The sequence below is a fragment of the Tupaia chinensis genome, unplaced genomic scaffold, assembly GCF_000334495.1.
Source record: "Tupaia chinensis unplaced genomic scaffold, TupChi_1.0 Scaffold000561_1, whole genome shotgun sequence".
Lineage (NCBI taxonomy): Eukaryota > Metazoa > Chordata > Mammalia > Scandentia > Tupaiidae > Tupaia > Tupaia belangeri.
In genome coordinates this window covers 3,295,375-3,313,168 of record NW_006160074.1, presented here as the reverse complement: position 1 = coordinate 3,313,168, position 17,794 = coordinate 3,295,375, and the positions used below count along the sequence as shown (strand labels likewise).

The following is a 17,794-nucleotide window of genomic DNA, read 5'->3' as shown; positions in this document are numbered from 1 at the left end:
TAGGGCCCTCGACCTCTCCCTGGCCGGGGAGCGTAAGTGTCAAACTGCAGGTGAGGGGCAAGCATCCCCTGCCTCTGCCGGAAGTCCTGATGGACAGTACAGGGGACTCTCCTGGCCTATCAGGCTAAGGCGGCGAAAGAGCGTAAACAATGCCGGCTGCAGTGAGCTAAAGCCTGGGCATCTGCTCTACTTCTGGGTGGTGACAGCGGCCCTCGGTTGTTTTGATATGCAGTGGGTGAAGGGTGTCCACTTGGCTTTGCCCCGGTCTGGTTCCTACTCGGGATGAGGAGAGGCTTGTTTTTACCAAAGAGTAACCCGGCTGAGCTGGATGGGTGGAGCTGAACCTAGTGCTCTGGGCCTTGGGTCCTTAGTCTGGGATTTTGAGTCCTGGGTTGCTTCAGGATGAGTAAGCATTAAGTTTTCAGCTACCTTGGTACAATTGAATAGTAACTCTTAAAGTTGACCTAATTCACAGCCAGGTTTAGTTTCCATCTCCCCAGAGGCCTCCGTTGGTATCAGTTCCCCCTTTGGAGACATGGAAGTGATCATCTATTAGGGAGAGTCCACTTAACCTTTCTTGCTGATAAGAATAACGTGATAGGAAGAGACAGCTCTTTATTCCTCTCGCTTTCTGAAGAAATTTGTGGGAAGCCACTATCCTAGGAAAGCAAACACACAGAAGTTTATTGAGATAACCTGCTAGAGAAGTAGTCCTGGTCCCCTGACGATGCATAATTCTTTAGCAATAGGGTAACACTTGTCCTTGTTAGTGGAGAATGCCTCGATGCAATAGGATTTTTTCAGTTATTGTGGAAGGTAGGGCTTTTCATTTTGCTACCTGCTACTTAGGATTTTGTCTTGCCTTGGCCAATAATAAAAATCTTGGATTTTCCATAAGTTACATAACTGTTATCCTTTAGTCTAGTTGTCCTTCCTAGGCATGGCTTGAGTCAAGATTTCTGTATGTGCACATGCATTCTGTTTTATCTTCGTTTTTTATTATCCTTTTTTCTGAATGAGCCTATCATCACATATCAGTGGTCAATTCAAAGGGGTTGCTTTTTGAGTGGGCAGACATTTGCCTCAAACTTCCCTCAAACTCATTCTGTGCTTCTGCAGCAGCAGCTCCTTTGCCAGAAGTGAGAGTCCAGGAATGGTAATCAAATCCCGATCGCTTGTATTGTGATAGTGAAGAGCTTTTGTAGGTCAAGAGCTTGGAAATTTGCCATAAAATAGTTGTACTGCCAATGCGTGCAAGTAGAAGGCTAAAACTATCCGTTTAGTGGCTCTCTTACTCTATAGACTATCAAAATATAGGAATTTAAATAAAAGGACACCACACTTGAGACTGGGTGGTAGGGAAAATGGTGTACCAAGGCAGGAATCATAGGTTCTTTTTTTTTTTTTTTTTAAGAATTATTTTACTTAGCTTTGTTTGTTTATTTATTTATTTTTATTTGATCAGAGAAGAGAGAGAGAGAAAGAGAGAGAAAGTGAGAAAGGAGGCCACCAGGTCTGGGACTTGAGCCATGGTTGGCCGTGTGGTCGTCCAGCACCCTTAACCACCATTCCACCTGCCGGCTCCAGGAACCATAGGTTCTAAGCCCACTTCTCATGACTTAGCCTGTCTCTTAATTTTAGCTGTGGATGAATGAGTAAATACAATAAGAAAATTGCTACATCTATGTTCTATGGTAGGACATAATACTTAGTAGAAAGTTTGTTATTTATTTGAATACCAAACGAAAAATTGGACAGTTTGGAATTTAAGTTTTACCTTTATATATAACCTTGAATACATTTCTTAATCTCTAGTCTAAAAATAAACGATTATATCTAAACCTTTTTCAGCAACAGTGCAGGCTATATGGTATTTGAGCTCTTTGGAAAACATTTTTAGATATATTGATAGTGTAATAATATAATATTTTTGGGACCAGCAGGTGGCATGGTGATTAAAGGTATTGGACTCCCACATGGCTGACCACGGTTTGAGTCCTGGACGTGATGGCTTGCTTTCTCCCTTTCCCCCTCTCTCTCTTTCTCTCTCTCTCCGTCTCTATGTGGTTAAACTGGAAAATAATAGAGTTAAATAAAAAAACAAATAATTCTTTTAAAAAAAAGAATATAATATTTCTATAGAACATTTTTAAAGGGTTATTTTATTTAACTTCACTTATTTATTTATTTATTTTAACTTGACCAGAGAGGGACAAAGTGAGAGAGTGGGAAAGTGAGAAAGCAAGCCACTAGGTCCAAGACTCGAACCGTGGTCGGCCATGTGGGAGTCCAGTGCCCTTAATCACCACATCCCCTGCCAGCCCCTAGAACAGATTTATTTTAGCTGGCTTCCTTGCCTTTGCCCCTCTTTTAGACTGGGTATAAAACCTCTTGAGAGCTCTGAATAATTGAAATTTCTGAATATTTGTAGTAAGAACTAGATCGAATAAACCATAGTAAGCATTATATATAGTTCAAATTAATTTTATTAATGCTTCTTTTGTTGGCAATTATACTTGCTGTTAAGGTATCAAACCCTGCTATTTAATGAAAATTTTATTTTCTATGTATCTGTGTTTATAAAATTAAGATTCCTCTTTTCATCTCTAGAAACACATTTCCAGTCACTTGAAGATCACACTTCTCAAGTCTAAAATCCAACTCATCACGTTCCTTGCTTCTCCACTCCCCTGTAACAGCCTGGCCCTTCCTTCTGACTTATTTTTCTGTTGTTGGCACTGTTACTCTCCCTGCCTTCTAGACTAGAGCCTCCTGCTCCCTTCTTCCCTCTACTCCCACAGTCTGAGTTGCTAGTACTTGTTCATTGTTTAATGTAACTCCCTTCAGTTTCCCCTGCCCACCCTCTCCATTCCTACTATCTGAACCACTACTGCTGGCTCCTGCTTGTCTTAGTCCTGGAATACTGCAACAATTTCTTATCAAGACTCCACTCTCTCCCTTCCAATTCATTCTACATAGATTTATCTTTTTAAAAAATAGGATCGTGCCATTGCCCTACTTTAATTCATCAGCATCACCTGGTGTTTGGCTTAATATTAATAATTGTCTCCATGATCTGACCTTAATGTAACTTTCTGGTCTTACACTCCTGTAAATGGAGCCTTTCAGTCTTCTCTAAACACGGCAGTATTCTCCTGCTTCTAAGATTGTACTTTCTTATTTTCTCAGTTTAGAATTATCTCCTCTTCCACCTCTGTTTTTTGGAAAAATATCCCACCTATCATTCATCATTGAGTTCCAATGCTGTTCTTTTTATGAAGTTTTTCATTGACCATTTTGGTTTGTTTACATGTCTCACTTGTACTATGTTAACTCCTTGAGAACATCATAGTTTAGCTATGAGGAAATTCAGTGGATGAATATTTTAGGTAAAATCAGAATGGAGTAATCTTTTGTTAGATTTTATTATTAAAAGGACTCAGGGACCAGCAGATAGCGTAATGGTTGTGTTGCCGGACTCCCCTATAGTTAACCTCCATTTGAGTCTGGACCCTGCGGCTTGAAGCTCATGCTAGGGGTGTGTGTGTGTGTGTGTGTGTGTGTGTGTGTGTATACCCAAGATCCCAAGAGAATAGAGGAGAAGGGATTGCGGCATGACCATCCCCTGTGGGGGAGTGACTTCTTGCTTTCTTTCTGTCTCTCCAGTGAACACACGTACCCTATTGCAAAAAATAAAACTCTTAAAAAAATCATTAGCAATTTTTTTTTTAGTTATAACTCGATAGATAGATAGATAGATAGATAGATAAATAGATAGTTACCTCTCAGTATCTTTAGAAAATTGGTTCTAGGAACCTTTCCCTGACTGTCATGATACCAAATGCTGAGAATGCTTAAGTCACTTATATAAAATGATATAGTAGGGCCAGCAGGTGCTGTGATGGTTAAGGTGTTGGATTCACACATTTCCGTGGTTTGAGTCCCAGTCCTGGCAACTTGAAAATCACGCTGGACATGTGCATGCGTGGCCCAAATCCCAAGAGGGGATGGAGGAGAAGGGATTGCCACATGGCTGTCCCCATTGGGCAGTGATTTCTCACTTTCCCTCCCACTGTCTCTCTCCAGTGAACACATGCACCCTATGGTAAAAACGTAAAAAGAAAAAAAAAGCTGTAATATTTGCATATTACCTATGTACATCCTCGGGTATACTCTAAATCACCACTAGATTATTTGCAATATTTAATACCTGCTCATCATTTAGATTACGTGGGTTCAGTGTGGTACGAGCATATTCAAGTATTGGTTTTGGGAATTTTTTTCCTCCAATTTTCTTTCTTTCTTTCTTTCTTTCTTTTTTTTTTTTAAAGAATTATTTATTTAATTTTGTGGCAAGCAAGTGGCATGGTGGTGGTTAAGGGTGCTGGACTCCCACATGACTGACTGTGGTTCAAGTCCTAGACCTGGTGGCTTGCATTCTCACTTTCCCTCTCACTCTGGTCAAATTAAAATAAATAAATAAAGTTGAATAAAATAATTCTGAGAAAAAAAAAAGAATTATTTATGTAAGTTTATTTATTCCTGTTATTTTTAAATTTGGTATAGGGCACAAGCACTCACCAGAGAGACAGAGCAGGAGAGAGAGAGAGGTTGGTGCCCCAGCCATCATGTTACCTGTTGGCCCCTCCACTCACTTTTTTTTTGAGAGATTTTTGTTATGGGGGTGTGCATTTGCTGGAGAGACAGAAAGCGAGAAATCACCCCATAAGGGACTTGGCCACACTGTAATCCCTCCTCCTCCATTCTCAGAATTTTGGGCACTTGTGGGCACAAACATGCACAATGTGTTTCAAGCCACCAGGTCTGGGACTTGAACCATGGCCTGGGACTTGAACCGTGGTCAACCACGTGGGAGTCCAGCACCTTAACCACCATGCCACCTGCTGGCCCTTCTACAGATATTTTTATCTGAGGTTGGTTGACCCACAAATACAAAGGGCTGAATGTAATTTTTGTACTATACAATTCACCCACTTTAAGTGTACAATTCACTGGTCTTTACTGTAATTGTAGATTTGCATAAAAGTCTATAAGTAGCATCACAAAAATCACCATAGTCAATTTCAGAACATTTTCATTACCTCAAAAATAAACTCTGACAACCTTTGCTACCACTTCTCTTAATACCTTCAAACAATCCAGTTCTAGGCAACCACTAATTCAGTTTCTTTACCTGTTCTAGACATTTCATATAGATAGAATCATACAATATGTGGGCTTTTGTGAATGAGTTCTTTCACCTACCTTTTTTTAAAAGAATTATTTTTATTTTAACTTTTTTTTTTTTTTTTTAATTTGGCCAGAGAGGGACAGAGTGAGAGAGGAAAGAGAGAGAAAGAGACGATAAGTGAGAAAGCAAGCCACCAAGTTCAGAACTTGAACCATGGTCTGCCATGTGGGAGTCCAGCACCTTAGCCACCACCCTACTTGCTGGCCCCACACCTAGCATATTTTTAAGGTTCATCTATGTTGTTCTTTTTTTTTTTTTTTTTCTTTTTCAGAAAGGTTTTTGTTACAGGACATGTTCACTCTGCCAGAAAGACAGACAGAGACAGAGAGGCAGAGAGAGAGAAATCATCCCCCAGGGAGGATGGCCACACTGCAATCCCTTCTCCTCCATTCTCCTCTTGGGATCTTGGGCACACACACATGTGCCCGGTGTAAGTTTAAGCCTTTGGGTCCAGGACTCTAATCGTGGTTGACTGCATGGGAGTCCAGTGACAGCCATTACGCCAACTGCTGGTCCCGGTTCATCCATGTTGTATAACACGAATCAGTTACTTCATTTCCTTATATTGCTAAATCACATTCCACGCTATGGATTTAGTAAATCTACCTTATTGATTGATAGACATTTGGGTTGTTTTCACTTTGGGTCTATTATGAATGTTTGTTGGTTTTCATTTACTCTGAATATTCCTTTCTTTTTCCTTTTATGCACACAAAAAAAATTTTAATTAAAATAATCATGGGAGATACCAGCAGATGGCTTGATGGTTACATTGCTGGACTCTCACATAGTCGCCCATGGTTCGAGTCCTGGACCTGGTGTCTTAAAACTCATGCCAGGTGCTTATGCATGCATACCCAAAATCCCAAGAAGAGAATGGAGGAAAGGGATTGCGGTGTGACATTGCCCCTGGGGGGGGTTGATTTCTCACTTTCTGTCTCTGACGAGCACACGAACCCTATAGCAAAAATCTCTTTAAAAAAAAAATCATGGGAGGGCGTCAGCAGGTGGCCTAGTGGCAAATATGGCAGACCTTGAGGTGTGAATCACTTGCCTGAAGTATTTTTCAAGCCCCTGGGTCTGAGACTCAAACTATGCAAGTGGCTATATGCAATTCAGCCACCTTAACTACCTTTCCACAAAGTGGTTCCTCTCCCACCTCCCCAGTTTTATTTTTTTCTTCGTCATAGGGTGCATGTGCTCACCAGAGACATAGAGGGAGAGAATTCACCACTCTAGGTGGGATGGCCACACTGCAGTCCCTTCTCCTCCATTCTCCTCTTGGGATTCTGGGCACTCAGGTAAATGCACTAGGCATGAGGGGTTTTTTTTTTGTTTGTTTTGTTTGTTTTTTTGGAGAGGTTTTTTTCGCTATAGGGCACGTGCGCTCGCCAGACAGACAGAGAGAGACATAGAGACAGAAAGCGAGAAATCACCCCCCAGGGGGGATGGTCACGCCGCAGTCCCTTCTCCTTCATTCTCCTCTCGGGATCTTGGGCACGCACACACACGCGCCCTTAAGCCACCGGGTCCGGGATGCGAACCGCGGTTGACTACGTGGGAGTCCAGCGACATAGCCATTACGCCAACTGCTGGTTCCCTCACTAGGCATGAGTTTTAAGCCACCAGGTCCAGGTCTCCAACTGTGGTTGGTCATGTGGGAGTCCAGCACTTTAACTACCAGGCCACCTGCTGTCCCCAAGCTGGTGCTCTTTAAAAAATATTTAGTTTATTGAGGTAAAATTCATATAATATGGTGCTAACAGGTGGTGTGGTGGTTAAGACCCTAGACTCCCACTAGGCGAACCATAGTTATAGTCTCAGACCTGGCAGCTGGAAAATCATGCCGGGCACACATGCCTGCATGCCTAAGATCCCAAGAGGAGAATGGAGGAGAAGAGACTGTGACTTGGCCATCCCTGTGGGGGGTGATTTCTCACTTTCCCTCTCTTTGCCTCTCTCTGGCCTGTACACACGCTGTATGGCAAAAAGTTTTAAAAAGTTAACATAAAATTAGCTTTTCATTCTCTTCTCTTCTCTTCTCCCCTTCCTCCATCCTTCCTTCCGTGCTTTCTTCCAGAGGGCATGTACACTTTCCCAGATAGAGAAAGGGAGAAGCACCCCTCACCCCCAATGGGGCAGGTCACACTATAATCCTCCCTTTTCCATTTTTCTTTCCTGTGGGGATTTTGGACGTGCACTCACACACGAGCCCACTGTGGTTTTCAAGCTGCAGGTATCATGATTCATGCCCCATTATCGGCCACATGGGCTGCGACTCTCTTAACCCTTAGGTCACAGAGCTGGCCCAAAATGAACCATTTCAAAGTGAATAATTCAGTGGCTTCTAATCATTCAAAATGTGCAGCCACCACTTCTCTCTAGTTCCAAAACGTTTCTGTTCACTCCGAGGTGCCAGTTAAGTTCCCCCTGGCCCATGAAACATTTTCACTGTTTTCCCTTCTCCGTAACCTTTAGGGTACCACCCGTCTGCATTATTTTTGTTTCCCTATAGAGCATGTGTCCTCTCCAGAGAGAGGGAGGACAGAGAGACAGAGACAATGAGAGAAAAAATTAGAAATCACTCCCGGGGGGATGGCCACACTGCAATCTCTTTTTTATTTTCCTCCTGGGATCTTGGGCATGCACGCACATGCACCTGTTGTGATTTTCTTTAATTCTTTTTAAGAATTATTTATTCAACTTTATTTATTTATTTATTTATTATTTGACAGTGGGGGTGTGGATCGTGTGGGTGTCCAGTGACACAACCACTACACCATCTGCTAGCCCCCATTTACATTCTTTAAAAAAATTTTTTTAAAATAATTATTTTAAAAATTATTTTGGGAACCAGCAGTTAGCGTAATGGCTATGTCGCTGGACTCCCATGTAGTCGACCGCGGTTTGCGTCCTGGACCCGGTGGCTTAAAACTGACGCCGGGTGCGTGTGCATGTGTGCCCAAGATCCTGAGAGGAGAATGGAGGAGAAGGGATTGTGGCGTGACCATGTGTGTGCATGCCCAAGATCCCAGGAGGAAAATAAAAGAGATTGCAGTGTGGCCATCCCCCCGGGAGTGATTTCTCATTTTTTCTCTCATTGTCTCTGTCTCTCTGGAGAGGACACATGCTCTATAGGGAAACAAAAATAATGCAGACGGGCGGTACCCTAAAGGTTACGGGGAGTGATTTCTCGCTTTCTGTCTCTGTCTCTGTCTGTCTGGCGAGCGCACGCGCCCTATAGCGAAAACCTCTCCAAAAAAAATTTTTTTTACTTTATTTATATATTTTTATTTGACTAGAGAGGGACAGAGTGAGAGAGAGAGACAGAGAAAGTGAGAAAGCAAGCTGCCAGGTCCGGAGCTTAAACCGTGGTCAGCCATGTGGGATTCTGGCGCCCTTAAACACCATGCCACCTGCCCCCTCCCCAACAACTGCATTCTTTATCTGTAGAGATTCCCATTCCAGGTAGTTTATATAAGCAGAGTCATACAGTATGACCTTCCGTGTTCAGTTCTTTCTCCTGGCATAATGCTTCGGAGGTTCATACACATTCTAGCTCATGTCAGTATTTCCTTCCCATTTAGGGCTGGGTGGTTTTCCATTGTATTTACATTTCACAGTTTATTCACCCACTGATGGACATTTAGGCTGTTTTCTGGCCATTATGAATAACATTGACATGAAGATGCATGTGTAAATACTTATTTGAGTACTTTTTTTCAGTTCTTTTGAATATATACCTAAGAGGGACCAGCAGTTGGCTTAATGGCTGTGTCGCTGGACTCCCAATTGCGGTTCAAGTCCTGGACCAGTGGCTTGAACTCAAGCCGGACGCATGTGCGTGTGTCCCCAAGATCCCGAGAAGAGAATGAAGGAGAAGGGATTGCGGCGCGGCTATCCCCCTGGGGGGTGGGGTGATTTCTCACTCTGTCTGTCGTTCTCTGTCTTTCTGGCGAGTGCACACACCCTCTAGCAAAAACCTCTCCAAAAAAAAAAAAAAAAAGATGGAATATATACCTAAGAATAGAATTGTTGGATCATATAATTTTATGTTTATTTTATTGGGTAACTAACAAAATGTTTTCCACAGCAGTTGGGGCATTTTGTGTTTACCAGGCCAGCTGGGTGGTGTGGTGGTTATAGTGGCTATATCCCACATTGACCATGGTTTGAGTCCCGAACCCAACAACTTAAAACTCATGCCAAGTGTGTGTGTGTGTGTGTGTGTGTGTGTGTGTGTGTGCGTGCGTGCGCGAGACACAGAAGAGAAGGGGTTGTGGCATGGCCATTCTCCCTAGGGGGTGATTTCTTGTTTTCTGTTTCTCTCTCTCTCCAGTGAGTGCATGTGACCTATAGCAAAAAAAAATCTCTCCAAAAGAGAAAAAAATAGTACTTTACAGTCACGATGAGGTGACCACAGCCCCAAGGAGAAAGGGCCTTTCTATTCAACAACAGAATGAGACGTTCTCATTCTGGGTGCCTCCCAAGTTAGCCATTGCCCACCAACTGATTAAGGAGTGGGTAGCAAAACATCCATTCTTCCCTGCCGGTTTAGCCAGATCATGCTACCTCGGTAATTCCTTGGTATCCCTAAGGAATCCCAGAGATCAGTTGACAAAATGGAGGTGATGGAAGGCCAGTTCTAGGGTGAACAGGTTGACACAGTGGTTCAGGCACTGGACTCCCACATGGCTGATCATGGCTTGAGTCCCAGACCTGTTGGCTTGAAACTCAGGCCAGGCTCTTATGTGTGTGTGCCCAAAATCTCAGGAGAATGGAGGAGAAGGGATTTCAGTATGGCCATCTCCCTCTCTGAGGTTGTTTTCTCACTTTGCCTCTCCCTGTCTCTCTGTCTCTGGTGAGCGCACGTGCCCTATGGCAAAAACCTTTAAATAAAAAAGAAAAAACGAAAGACCAGCTCCAGGCCAGTCTCATAAAGCAGAGCCGAAGATGAGCCTACAGTAAAACACTGCTATCCGCAGGAACCAGCAGTTAGCGTAATGGCTATGTCGTTGGACTCCCACGTAGTTGACCGCGGTTCGCGTCCCGGACCAGGTGGCTTAAAACTTGCCGGGCACGTGTCGTTGCGTGCCCAAGATCCCGAGAGGAGAATGGAGGAGAAGGGATTGCGGCGTGACCATCCCCCCTGGGGGGTGATTTCTCACTTTCTGTCTCTATGTCTCTCTCTGTCTGTCTGGCGAGTGTACGCGCCCTATAGTGAAAAACCTCTCAAAAAACAAACAAACAAACAAACAAAACACTGCTATCCGCAACGTTGATGAAAGAAGTTCCTACAGATGGATGATCCAAAATGCCAGTGTGAGAAGGAAAACTGATGAGGTGTCAAGTATCAAAATCAGAAGGACGGGTGAAGCTTTAGTTTGGATGTAGGCCCATGTTTTCACCCATTTTCTCCAAGGCCTTGGGAGTAAGCGTCTCACACGTGGCTTATTAGTGGTGTGTTTATACTAACCACCAAAATGTGCCTGGTATAATTTTGAATGAAACTATTATTTTTTTTTTTTAAATCCCCCCCCCCCCTCAGGGGGGATGGCCACACCGCAATCCCTTCTCCTCCATTCTCCTGTCGGGATCTCGGGCACGCACGCACACAGGCCTGGCGTAAGTTTTAAGCCACCGGGTCTGGGACGCAAACCGCGGTCGACTACGTGGGACATAGCGACATAGCCATTACGTTAACTGCTGGTCCTGAAACTATTAATTTTGAAAATATATAACACTACCAAGGTATAAAAATCATTAAATATTTATTGAAACTACATTTTCTGTAAGACCAGGACTGGGGATATAGTGATATGCAGGACCTTCTTCTATGTTATTTATAATATTGAAAAATTGAAAATTCTTTTTTTCTTTTTTTTTCAAAGAGAGTTTTACTGTAAGGGCACATGCACTTGCCAGAGACAGAGCGATGGAGAGAGAGAAAGTGAGAAATCACCCATCAGCAGGGATGGCCATTCTGTAATCTCTTCCCTTCTCCTGGGATTTTAAACAATGTATTTTATTTATTTAATTATTGTTATTATTATATTTGACCAGAGAGAGAGAGAAGGTGAGCTACCAGGTTCTGGACTCAAACCACTGTCAGCCATGTAGGAGTTCAGCACCTTAACCACCTGTTGGCCCCCTCCTTCTCAGATTTTGAGTGCACATGCACATGCACTTGGTGTGAGTCTCAAGCTGCTGGGTCTGGGACTCGAACTGTGATCAACCATGTGAGAGTTCAGTGCCTTAACCATTACACCACCTGCTGGCCCCATATAAACAGTTTCAGTGTAGGATTGGTAATAATGGTATATTTATAAAATTGAGTACTCTGTACGTTTTAAACATCATGTTCTCAAATATAGGACAATGCTTCTGATCATATGAAAGGTTGCAAGAAGATGTCTTTTTCATAAAATGTATACCTTACATGCACTTTGAAAAACCAGGCCTAGGCACAGTAGGGTGTGCATTCAGGGCACTGCTGTGCAGTGCTGGGACCGTGTGGTAAGGCATCAGTTTTGCATCCCAGGTCTGCCTGAACATTCTTGGTCAGCCCACAGGTGCACCCCTGATCCTGGCTAGCTGCAGGGCTGAGGGGGAGGATCACGGTATGAAGACTGTTAGGGTGTGCACCCCCCACCCCTGGAAATGAATACATAAACTTTTAAAAAGTTTTAGAGTTTTATCTAGAAAGGCTCAAGTGAGTGCACACTTTGGTGTTCGCTGTAATTGTTAGTAATAATACTGTTTTAATATTTTTCTTATATATTTCCTGTAGCTACTCCATTTTCTGTACTTAACACACGTTAATACTTTTATAATCAGGAAAAAAAGGTGTTCTCTAAATGGACAGCATAAATTTGGTAAAAGAATGTTGACTGTAATCTTCATTGTCCAAAAAACCAGTTTAAATATTTTTAAAATATTTTTTTGGAGAGGTTTTTACTATAGGGCATGTGTGCTCACCAGAAAGAGACAGACAGTGAGAAATTACTTCCCCGGGGGGGATGGCCATGGTGTAATCCCTTCTCCTCCATTCTCCTTTCGGAATCTTGGGTGCACATGTACACGCGCCCAGCCTGAGTTTAAGCCACCAGCTCCGGTACTCGAACCGAGGTCGACTTACATGGGAGTCCAGCGACATAGCCATACAACAACTGCTAGTCCCAAAGCCTCATTTTTTAAAAAAATATGTCTGTCTGTTGATGTAGATTTGAATTTTTCGATCAATTTTCTTTTCTCTTTTTTTAAAAGAGGCATTCTGTTAATGGGATTGAATGGGCATCTGACCAAAGAAGAGACTTTTTATTCTTGTTGGTATACACATGATATAATCAGAAAAGTCCTTTTGTTGTAAGAGACTGCTTGATTGCTGGTGTTAATAAATATCTACTTTTATCTGACCAGGAATTACTCTTAATTCTAAGAAAAAACTGGAAGCACAATGGGAGATGACAGCGAGTGGTTGAAACTGCCGGTGGATCAGAAGTGTGAACACAAGGTAAGACTTTTCTGGAACTTGGGTTTCAGTGTGATCGAGTTTGTTGTCTGCCAGACAGCTGCTGTTATCTTACTCAAAAACCTGAGAAAACATTTGCAGTTTCAAAAACACCGATGCTTTCTTATAGATATATGTTATGTCATTGAAAACAGAGTTCTACAGTTAAATTTTTTTAGTCTTTAGAAATAATTATAAGGAAGGTGATAATTAATGAAGTGAAAAGCAGGTTATACCTATAAAAAGTTACTAAATGGCTAATTGTGTCATCTCCTAAATACAGTATGATATACTTAATTAGTGCTTACTAATATTTCTTCTTATAGAAACTTTTATTTAGAGATGTGTTCTGAATTCAGCTGTAAATATCCTGCAATTTTTAGATTCTCTGAGCCATGTAATCTGTATTCCAGTATTTATCCTTCAAAACTATCAATATTTTTATTCTGGTCTATGTTGTATAAGTTAACAGGAGATCATTTATAATATTGTGTTAAGAATTAGTAGCTTTTAAAATTATCCTTTTTTTTAATCTCTTGACATACCTCTAGTTTCTCTCACTTTTAACCATATTTAAAAACAAGAAATATTTACCAGTTCGTTCATAGATTTTAGAATTGCATTTCATCTATCGTAGTTAAGGTTCTTAGGTTAACCATTTTATGTTCTTGAGAATTTTTTAAAGTTTTTTTGCATCCTGATTATTCAATATTTATGGTTCTTGATTGCCGCAAATATGAGTAGCTATATTAGCCAACATGGTTGTATACATACAGCTTTACCTACATAGAACAGAATTTGCTCCCTATAGCCTCCGCAGAGCCACTTCTTCATTCTGTGTAAGAAGTTAGCTGGGGTTGAATACCGTATCCAGTCATCAGCATGTGTCTTTTCACTTATGGCTAGATTAACAGTGAGCTAATTCACTTTTATTCTGACTAGTTTAGGATTTGTTGGCATAGAGTACGTTAAATTGCAGCAACACAAATTGAGGGGAGAATTTTGGAATTTGTTTAGCATCAGAGCTATTTGTAATACAAATGGTAGGTCTGTATTTTCTCACTGAAAGGGACAGACAAAATAGACAAATCTCAAACATTTTCCAATTTTTGATGTCCTATATGCTAAGAATTTTTAAATCTAGTGTGATTTGGTGGGGATTTTTTTTCCATTTGTATCATCTACTGTTGAGCACTTATTAGCTGTTTTTGAAACTTGAAGAACAGAAATGTTAAATCTGGCTTAAATTGCTTGTTAAACGTTTGCCTTTTGACACTAATTCATGGTGCAAAATGTGTAGTGCCTTCTTCCGGAGAACTTAAGCACCCTATAGTGGATTGGGCAACTTTTTTTCCTGAGAAAGAACATTTTTTTCTATGAGCATAGTACCTGCCCCAAATTATATTTTTATTTAAACAAATAACATACAACTTATTTTATTTTTTCAATTTTATATCAATTCATCTTTCTCAATCTAATATAGTGTTGAGGACAAACTTCTCATTCTCTATTAGCACCTAACACAGTAAATGCAAAATTTCATCGTCACACAAACTCGCTTCTCACTTAATTTCTCAAATCAATTCAGTGCTTTCTCATTGGTCTTAGAATAAGGAGTAGAAACTCATTTGGTCTCCACAGTCCTTCATTGCCTGGCCCTTTCTGATCCTCTTCAGCTCACGTTGTAGCGTGTTCCTTCCCTCATCTGTCTTTGTAGGAGTGGGAAATACTGATCCACTCTCTGCTGTAGGGCCCATGAACATGCTGTTCTTCCCCTGGAATATCCTTTCTCCCCTTTGCCACCCTTTCCTGATTAGTTCCTTTTCATCTGTCAGACCTCAACCTAATTATGTTACTCAGAAATACTTTTTTTTTAAAGCTAATACAAAATAAGCTTTTTATTATGTTCATTGCCAGAGCACCAAATCCCTTCACTTTTGTAGCATTTAACACCTTATTAATTTTAAATTTGTGTGTTTGCTCAATATCTTTGTCTACTGATAGAATATAACTCCAGTGGTCAAGACTCTGTGGGTTTCTATATATTAAATACCTGTTAAATAAATTAATGAAAAAAAATCCGTAAAGGTGTCAGAAATCTAAAATTAGTGCTATGGATTAAAAATTTACTGTATAGTATAAGGCTGCCTAATGATTACACAAATACAACCAAAAACAGCATACTTTATAGATTGAGCAGTTTCATCAGGGTGATTTCTTATGTTTCAGTTTTCACATCTTTAATAGCATATTATAAAAAAATAATAACTAATACTTGGATACTATGTGACATACATTTATAATAGCCTATTATGAATTTTAGATGGTCTTGGCAGAGTAGCTTAAATATTAAACACTTGGAAGAAGCTTATTGGCTAATCTTTTTTGAAAACTGTCTGGATTCTTAAATTCCTTTTGTTTCCAGTGATGGAGTCTTTTGTTCTTATTACCTAGTATAGGGTATTCGTCTTTTCACTGCCCCCTACCCTGAATTAATACTAAATAATAATGTCATTAAATTTTGTTTTGTTTCAAAATATTTTCTTTTAGCTCTGGAAAGCAAGGTTAAGTGGATATGAAGAGGCCCTGAAGATCTTCCAAAAAATAAAGGATGAAAAGAGCCCAGAATGGTCCAAATTTTTAGGACTGATCAAAAAATTTGTCACAGATTCCAATGCAGTGGTTCAGTTGAAAGGCTTAGAAGCTGCTCTTGTTTATGTTGAAAACGCCCATGTAGCAGGAAAGTAAGTAGTTTCTTTCCATCAGTTCTGGTAAAAACATCCTGTCTTGTGCTACGTAGATTATCTTGTGCTGCTTCTTTCCTTTTTTTATCCCCTTCCTCCTCCTCTTCTTTTTTTCTTTTTTTTAATTTCCAGGGGTTATATGCACTTGACAGAGACACAGAGAGAAAGCACCTCTTTCCCCACAGGGGTGTGATCACATCACCATCCTTTAGGGTTTGGGGCACCTGTAAAGGTTTGCCTATTGTGTTTTCAAGCCACTGGCACTGGTATTCAAACCTTGGTCAGCTTTGTGGGGTCTGATTCCCTACGCACAGCATTTAACCACTGTGTTATGGGACTGGCCCCTACATGGATTAATTTTTTATATATTTATGAATCACCTTTCTTAGTCATTAGCAATTTTAGAATATATATTTTCTTCTCTCTTTTTTTCTATAGTTTTTGCTATAGGACATATGTACTCACGAGAGAGAGAGCGCGCGCGCGAGATCATTCCCCAGGGGAGTGGCTGCACTGTAATTCCTTCTCTATTCTCTTCGTAGGATTTTGGGCACACGTAAACACATACCTGCTGTGTTTTTCAAGTGTCCAGGTCTGGGACTTGAACTGCTCTATTGGTCATGTGGGAATCAGCTACCCTAACTACCACGCCACTGACTGACCTGTAATTTTCTTACTTTCATAGGTCCTTGATACTTGTTTTTCATGTGGTCTTTACTCGGAGATAGCCAAAGAAGAATAAATTATAAATCAGATTTTGAGTTTTTCCTTAATGTTTGATGAGCTAGTGCTTTCCCTTTTGAGCTTTTTGTATGAAAATTATTCTAAACTTTAATAACATTTAGAAGAAACTGAGAAGTTTCAGCTAAGGAGTAATCTGAAGACATTTGGGCATTGCACAAAACTTTTCTACACGGGTTCTCAACTAGGTGATGTTAGGATCACATCCTTCTCTTTTTGTCATTAGTTATTTTTATGTCTTGGAGGAGATAATTCTAACTAAACAACCTCTAAGACTCCTGGGCCCATTTGATTTGAGCTATGAATGTTAGAGGTTTCTAGTAATGCCATTCTCTCATGCCTCAGAAACCTGATTTTTCTGTTTTTTTGACAAAACAGAATTGGAAGAATTGCATGCTAGATGTAATTCCAACCCATTCAATTTCTCTAATTCCCAGTAGTACAGCCATTATTTAATTTAGTAGAGAATCAAAGCAGTAAAGTTACTATAAATTCTTGCTGAGGATTCAAGAGCAATCTTTTTTTTTTTTTTAAGGTTATATACTCATTCATTCTATGAAGAAACTCTCTTGTCCTCAGAAGTATTTAAAATGACTTAAAATATTTTTCAAAAAGCAAGCACTGAGGCCAGCCCATGGCATGGTGCTTGTTAAAGCAGCTGGATTCCACACAGCCAACTGTGTGGTTTGAGCCCAGAACTGGCACCTTAAAAACCACGGTGGGGCCATATGCATGTGTGCATGCCCAAAATCCTGAAAGAAAGGAGAAATGGAGGAGAAGGGATTGTGGTATGACCATTCCCCTTGAAGGGGTGCTTTCTCACTGTCTCTGACAAGCACATGCACCTGCTGACAACAATCTTTTAAAAAGGCAAGCACTCTGCAATCCTGTTCTTGTGAAATACCCATTTGTATGGATAAAAGATACTTAGAGAAAAGTCTGGCAGGAAGGCTATCAAAAAGTTGAAAGTTGTTTTTTCCAGGTGATAGGATTTAAATAGATACTTGCCTTCCTATTTGAATTTTGTACCCTTATAAACTAAAACTATGTCTGATGTGACATATCTTAAACTTACATGGTTTACATAACTTTTTTGTTTTGTTTTTTACTTTCTTGAACACAAGTATAAACATTAGAGACTCATTTACTTCTAAATATTTACAAATGTACTTGCATGTCTCTTCATGACCTCTTACAAACTCATTCTAGTAAAGTGTGGTTTCTGTAAGTGTGGTTATTGTTGTCTATAATTTATATTACAGAACCACAGGAGAAGTTGTGTCGGGTGTTGTAAGTAAAGTGTTCAACCAGCCTAAAGCCAAAGCCAAGGAGCTAGGCATAGAGATTTGTCTCATGTACATAGAGATTGAGAAAGGAGAAGCTGTGCAGGAAGAGCTTCTGAAAGGCCTGGACAATAAGAACCCCAAGATCGTAGTGGCCTGTATAGAGACACTGAGGAAAGCCCTAAGGTAAGACTTTCTTTTTGCTTTAGTTCTGCTAACTGGTATATCTCAATTGAGTTTGGGTTCCTGGTTTAAACAGAAGTAG

General features: G+C 40.7%; 1 protein-coding gene across 3 annotated transcripts in view; it reads left to right on the top strand.

The window, feature by feature from the left end:
• CKAP5 (cytoskeleton associated protein 5) overlaps positions 1 to 17,794 on the top strand; it is a 109,914-nt gene continuing 92,120 nt past the window's right edge. For 2 of the 3 annotated variants that reach the window (XM_006157791.3, XM_006157792.3), the window contains exons 1-4: positions 1 to 50; positions 12,671 to 12,764; positions 15,312 to 15,505; positions 17,509 to 17,715. In XM_006157791.3, the coding sequence (XP_006157853.1) occupies positions 12,708 to 12,764; positions 15,312 to 15,505; positions 17,509 to 17,715 (458 nt within the window). In that variant the 5' untranslated portion in view covers positions 1 to 50; positions 12,671 to 12,707. The remainder of the gene's footprint in view (positions 51 to 12,670; positions 12,765 to 15,311; positions 15,506 to 17,508; positions 17,716 to 17,794) is intronic. The other variant, XM_027775413.1, reaches the window with a different exon arrangement.